Source organism: Rhinopithecus bieti, unplaced genomic scaffold (genome assembly GCF_001698545.2).
Source record: "Rhinopithecus bieti isolate Rb0 unplaced genomic scaffold, ASM169854v2 scaffold_758, whole genome shotgun sequence".
Classification (NCBI taxonomy): domain Eukaryota; kingdom Metazoa; phylum Chordata; class Mammalia; order Primates; family Cercopithecidae; genus Rhinopithecus; species Rhinopithecus bieti.
The window spans coordinates 192,710-199,374 of NW_016803215.1; the positions used below are offsets into that span (position 1 = coordinate 192,710).

The window sequence follows — 6,665 nt, forward strand, 5'->3', positions numbered from 1 at the left end:
CACAGGCATGGGCAAGGTCTTCATGACTAAAACACCAAAAGCAATGACAACAAAAGCCAAAATTGACAAATGGGATCTAATTAAACTAAAGAGCTTCTGCACAGCAAAAGAAACTTCCATCAGAGTGAACAGGCAACCTACAGAATGGGAGAAAATTTTTACCATCTACCCATCTGACAAAGGGCTAATATCCAGAATCTACAAAGAACTTAAACAAATTTACAAGAAAAAATCAAACAACCCCATCAAAAAGTGGGCAAAGGATATGAACAGACACTTCTCAAAAGAAGACATTTATGCAACCAACACACATGAAAAAATGCTCATCATCACTGGCCATCAGAGAAATGCAAATCAAAACCACAATGAGATACCATCTCACACCAGTTAGAATGGTGATCATTAAAAAGTCAGGAGACAACAGGTGCTGGAGAGGATGTGGAGAAATAGGGATGCTTTTACACTGTTGGTGGGACTGTAAAGTAGTTCAACCATTGTGGAAGACAGTGTGGCGATTCCTCAAGGATCTAGAACTAGAAATACCATTTGACCCAGCCACCCCATTACTGGGTATATACCCAAAGGATTATAAATCATGCTGCTATAAAAACACATGCACAGGTATGTTTATTGTGGCACTATTCACAATAGCAAAGACTTGGAACCAAGCCAAATGTCCATCAATGATAGACTGCATTAAGAAAATGTGGCACATATACACCATGAAATACTATGCAGCCATAAAAAAGGATGAGTTCATGTCCTTTGTAGGGACATGAATGAAACTGGAAACCATCATTCTGAGCAAACTATCGCAAGGACAGAAAACCACACACTGCATGTTCTCACTCATCAGTGGAAATTGGACAATGAGAACACTTGGACACAGGGTGGACTTGGACACCGGGGCCTGTTGTGGGGTAGGGGTAGGGGGGAAGGACAGCATTAGGAGATATACCTAATGTAAATGATGAGTTAACGGCTGCAGCACACCAACATGGCACATGTATCCATATGTAACAAACCTGCACGTTGTGCACATGTACCCTAGAACTTAAAGTATAATAATAAATTTTTTAAAATTGCACAAACCAACACAAAACGTCAAGTATCTCACAGGTTTCTTTCTAGGATGTGGTGATGGCAATGTTCTGAAAGTGACTTGTGGTGATGGCTGCACCCCTCTGTAAATACACTAAAATGTGTTGAACTGTATGCTTAAAATGGGCGGGGTTTATGCTGCATAAATTATACTTCTATAAAGCTGTTGAAAACAAGGAATCAAACAAATGCTAAGTTCATGAGGAACCCTGTAGTGTGACGAGCGCACTCACTGCCTTGGTTGTGGTGATGGCTTCACAGGTATATCCACGTGCCCAAACCTAGCAAATGATGTGCTTTGGACATGCACAGTTTTATTGTATGTCAACTATACCTCAATAAAGCTGCATTTTTAAAAAAGCAGCATAGTTATCCACATAAGAATGAATCCCTTATATTTTATTAAACAATGCCCGTTTTGATGGGCATTTAGGTTTAAAATGTTATGCCACTACAAATAATACTTCAATAAATATCTCTGTATGAAAAAAAAGAAATACAGATATTGTACGTCCTCCTCCTCCCCGACTGGCAAGTCACAAAATTAGAATTTCCCATGGAGGGGCCCTGGGAACCTGTAATTTTACTGAACAGCCCCCTCAAATTCTTTTTTTTTTTTTTGAGATGGAGTCTCGCTCTGTCTCCCAGGCTGGAGTGCAGTGGCGCGATCTCCGCTCACTGCAAGCTCCCTCGCCTTCCGGGTTTACGCCATTCTCCTGCCTCAGCCTCCCGAGAAGCTGGGACTACAGGCGCCCACCACCACGCCCGGCTAATTTTTTTGTATTTTTAGTAGAGATGGGGTTTCACCGTGTTCACCAGGATGGTCTGGATCTCCTGACCTCGTGATCCGCCTGCCTCAGCCTCCCAAAGTGCTGGGATTACAGGCGTGAGCCACCGCATCCGGCCCTCAAATTCTTATAATCTGACATGTTTAGGGTAACACTGGCTCGGACTTCACAGACTTGGCTTTTCAGGTGCTCACGTGTTGAGCGTCTACTTGGACGCTGCGTTTCAGGCTCTACAGACATTCTCTCGATGCCATGTGCCGTTAAGAAGGCAGAGACCTGGGCATATGAAGAAGTCTGGCCCAGGTCACAGAGCTAGGAAGGAGCAGAGCGCTGATCTGCCTAAAAATGAAATCCATCTCTGCATTTTCAAAAACACACCTTTTTTTCTGCCTCCTCTCAGGAAGTTGGACATTTTTGGAAAACTCTGGTTCCCTGTGAGCCAAGATGCAACTCCAAGAAATGCCCAGAAGAGGGTGCTAAGATTCTCTCCTTCCTGGGACCCGCCAGAATGACAAAGAACTCCAGAGGGTCGACTCTGTCGCTACGGCCTGTGTGCAGCCTGGGATCACAGTGGCACCGCTGCGGATGAGCGCCACCCTGCGGCTGCATCTGAGTGCCGGGCTGCACGAAGGTGACAGGGCCCCTCTATCCCCCAGTGGCCCAGACTCACCAGAGGTGGGTTTTCAACGACCAGTTCATAGGTCAGCCCTGCAGACCCAAATCTCAGGATGTCTCCAGGGATGAGCTTCACAGCCACGTTCTGAATGTGGCACTCGTTGACAAACGTGCCGTTGCGGGAATTGAAGTCCTGGAGAACAAAGCTGCACTCCGCCTCGTTATATTCGATGAGTGCATGGTGGTTGTCGATGTCAGGAGACTGCAACGGAGAAGGAGGACAGTCGTAGCCGTGAAAACAAAAATGACACGGCCCCTAATGTTTCCAGCTGAGTGCTTTACCTGTGTTGCTGCCACCAGATCATCATGACAATCCTCATTTTAAAAGGAGGATGCTGAAGATCAGAGAGGTTAAGCGACTTGCGCAAGGCCACACAGCTAGTGCATGAAGGAGCTGGGATATGTGCTCTGTCTGACACCAGACCTGGGGACAGGTACCTAAGTTGTTGGGTGGGAAAATCAGGCAACACAAAGGCAAAGGGATCTTGGGACAGTCTTATTGGGCAAATACTCCCAGGGAATTGGCCATTTTCTTTTCGTTTGCTTTTATTATGATTTTTTAAAATTTTACTAAAATTGAAAATGGTCAAGGAATTGGCCATTTTCTATTTCCCTAACTCTACATGGGTACTTATGGTGGCACTCAGTACCAGGACAGGAGGCAGAAATGGCCCAAACAAGAAATAGAAAAAAGCACTAAAGAAGCCATTACCGTTACTTACAGTCCCACCCCAACCAGCAACAGTCATGGTTAACATTGAGGTTCACATCCTTCCACGTTTTTTTCTATGCTTATGTTCTTTTAATTCTTTTAAAACAAAATTAATCACACCTACATACATAGTTTTATAACTACCTTTTTTAAAAACCTTGACGTACAATAAACATTTCCCACGTGATTAGTTATTTCCATTGCTTCTTAAAAGCGACTCAGGATTTGCCTAAACACAGATGACCTGCTTTTCAAAAGGGGGCTTGGGGCCGGGCACGGTGGCTCACGCCTGTAATCCCAGCACTTTGGGAGGCCGAGGCGGGTGGATCATGAGGTCAGGAGATGGAGACCATCCTTGCTAACATGGTGAAATTCCATCTCTACTAAAAAATACAAAAAATTAGTCAGGCTTGGTGGCGGGCGCCTGTAGTCCCAGCTACTTGGGAGGCTGAGGCAGGAGAATGGCGTGAACCCAGGAACCAGATCTTGCAGTGAGCTGAGATCACACCACTGCACTCCAGCCTGGGCGACAGAGCAAGACTCCATCTCAAAAAAACAAACAGTGGGGGGGCTTGGTGAGACCATGTTTCCCCAAAGGAAAGGGGCCCCAGCCAGTGCGTCTGCGAACTGATGGCGGGGGACAGAAGCTCCTCTGTAATTTTACTTTAATAAGGGGTTGAGCAAAGCTCAGCACAAAGGAGGTGACTGCATGTTCCCCTGGCCCCAGGACCCTGGAGGGATGAAGGGAAATGATTCAACTGTGAGCTGCAGGGCACACTGAAGTCGTCTTTCTTTTCTTTTTTTTTTTTTTGAGACAGAGTCTCCCTTTGTCACCCAGGCTGGAGTGCAGTGGCATGATCTCGGCTCACTGCAACCTCCGCCTCTTGGGTTCAAGGAATTCTTCTGCCTCAGCCTCCCGAGTAGCTGGGACTACAGGCGTGTGCCACCACGCCCAGCTAATTTTTGTACTTTTAGTAGAGACGGGGTTTCACCATATTGGCTAGGCTGGTCTCAAACTCCTGACCTCGTGATCTGCACTCCTTGGCCTCGCAAAGTGCTGGGATTATAGGTGTGAGCCATCGTGCCCGGCCAAGTCTTCATCTTTTAAGGGCACTGTCAACCAGACATCCATGCCACTTGAGACTTCGCAATTACTTTCTAAGTTTATCTTCTCAGGGTGCCCTGTCCAGTTTTTATATAAAAGTACTTACTTGCACTTAGACATCTAAAGTTCCATCATATAACAATCAAGAGCTTATATTAATAATAGAATATATGAATATGTATACTAGAGTAACAATAAAACATATTACTTACACATTACAAGCCAGGAAATTGCTTAGTGTTTTATTACATTGTCCTATTTCATCTTCACAACAATCTAGAGATAGTTTCCCATTTGGTAGATAGGGAAACTGAGGTACAGAATGAATTTACCCAAAGTCACCCAGCTTGACAAGTCACCTGGCTTGTACTCAGGTTTGCCTGATTCAAATGTCTGTGCTGTTACCCACTTTCCAGATTTTTGCCAAACACTTTACCACCCAAAATATGAAAACACAAAAGAAAGCTGAAGTAGCCATAATAACGGCAGCCAAGGCAGATTCCAGAACAAGAAAAACTGGGGATAAAGAGAAGCATTAGGCCAGGTGCGGTGGCTCATGCCTGTAATCCTAGCACTTTGGGAGGCCCAGGCGGGCAGATCCCCTGAGGTCAGGAGTGTGAGACCAGCCTGGCCAACACGGTGAAACCCCGTCTCTACTAAAAATACAAAAATTAGCCGGGTGTGGTGGCGCATACTTGTAATCTCAGCTACTTAGGAGGCTGCGGAAGGAGAATCGCTTGAACCCAGTAGGTGGAGGTTGCAGTGAGCCGAGACAACGCCATTACACTCCAGCCTGGGTGATATGAGCAAAACTCAAAACAAAACAAAACAAACAAACAAACAAAAAAACAAGAGAGCCATAAATAATGGTAAAGGGGCAATTCTCCAGAAAGACATAACAATTCTTGATGTGTATGCACCTAACAACAGAGTGCCAAAATACACAAGGCAAAAATGGATAGAACTGCAAAGAAAAATAGGCCGGGCGCGGTGGCTCAAGCCTGTAATCCCAGCACTTCGGGAGGCCCAGACGGGCGGATCACGAGGTCAGGAGATCCAGACCATCCTAGCTAACACGGTGAAATCCCGTCTCTACTAAAAATACAAAACTAGCCGGGCGAGGTGGCGGGCGCCTGTAGTCCCAGCTACTCGGGAGGCTGAGGCAGGAGAATGGCATAAACCCGGGAGGCGGAGCTTGCAGTGAGCTGAGATCCGGCCACTGCACTCCAGTCCGGGCGACAGAGTGAGACTCTGCCTCAAAAAAAAAAAAAGAAAAGAAAAGAAAAGAAAAAGAAAAATAGATAAGCCCAATATGATAGCTGAAACTTCCACAATCCTCTGTCAGTAATTAGCAGAGCCAGCAGGCAGAAAATTAGTAAAGACATAGTTACACTGAACACCACCATCAATCGACAAGATCTCACGGATATTCATGGAACACTTAACCCAACAACAACAAGGGGCACGTTCTTCCTGGGCTGACGTGGGGCTGACGTGGGGCTGACGTGGAGCTGACGTAAGGCTGACGTGGGGCTGATGTGGGGCTGACGTGGAACACTCACTACGTATACCACATTCTGAGCCATAAAACACACCTCAATGAATTTAAAAGAATAGAAATCATGTAGAGTATGCTCTCAGACCACAATGGAAGTAAACTTGAAATCAGTAATAGAAAGATAGGTGGAAAATCCCAAAACATTTGGAGATTAAACAACACACTTCTAAATAACACACAGTGAAGGAAGAACTCTCAGGAGAAATTAAAAATATCTTAACTAAATGAAAATGAAAATACAACTTAAAATTTGTGGGAAGCAGTGAAAGCAGTGCTTACAGGGAAATTTATAGCCTTGAACGCATACACAAGAAAAGAAGAAAGATCTGAAATCAATAATCAAAGTTTCTACCTTAGGAGACTAGAGGAAGAAGAGCAATATAAGCCTAACACAGACAGAAGAACTGAAAGAAAAATTAGATCAGAAATGAATGAAATTGAAGACAATAGAGAGAATCAAAGAAAACAAAAATTGGTTCTTTGGAAAGATCAATAGAACTGACAAACCTCTAGTAAGTAACCAAGAAAAAAAAGAGAGAGACACAAATTATGGATATCAGACATGAAAGAGAGGCCATCGCAACTGATCCCATGGATATATATAATAGAATATTTATGAAAACATATTTTATGTTCATATTTATATGCTATAAAACATTTTATATAAATATTTCTATAACACATATTTTATATCATATTAATATTTATATATTTATAATATATACA

The 6,665-nt window shown here is 44.1% G+C and overlaps 1 protein-coding gene across 1 annotated transcript in view; it reads right to left on the reverse strand.

The window, feature by feature from the left end:
- FHAD1 (forkhead associated phosphopeptide binding domain 1) overlaps window positions 1-6,665 on the reverse strand; it is a 158,393-nt gene that overhangs the window by 127,009 nt on the left and 24,719 nt on the right. The window contains 1 exon segment of the mRNA XM_017869555.1: window positions 2,560-2,766. Coding sequence (XP_017725044.1) covers window positions 2,560-2,766 — 207 coding nt within the window.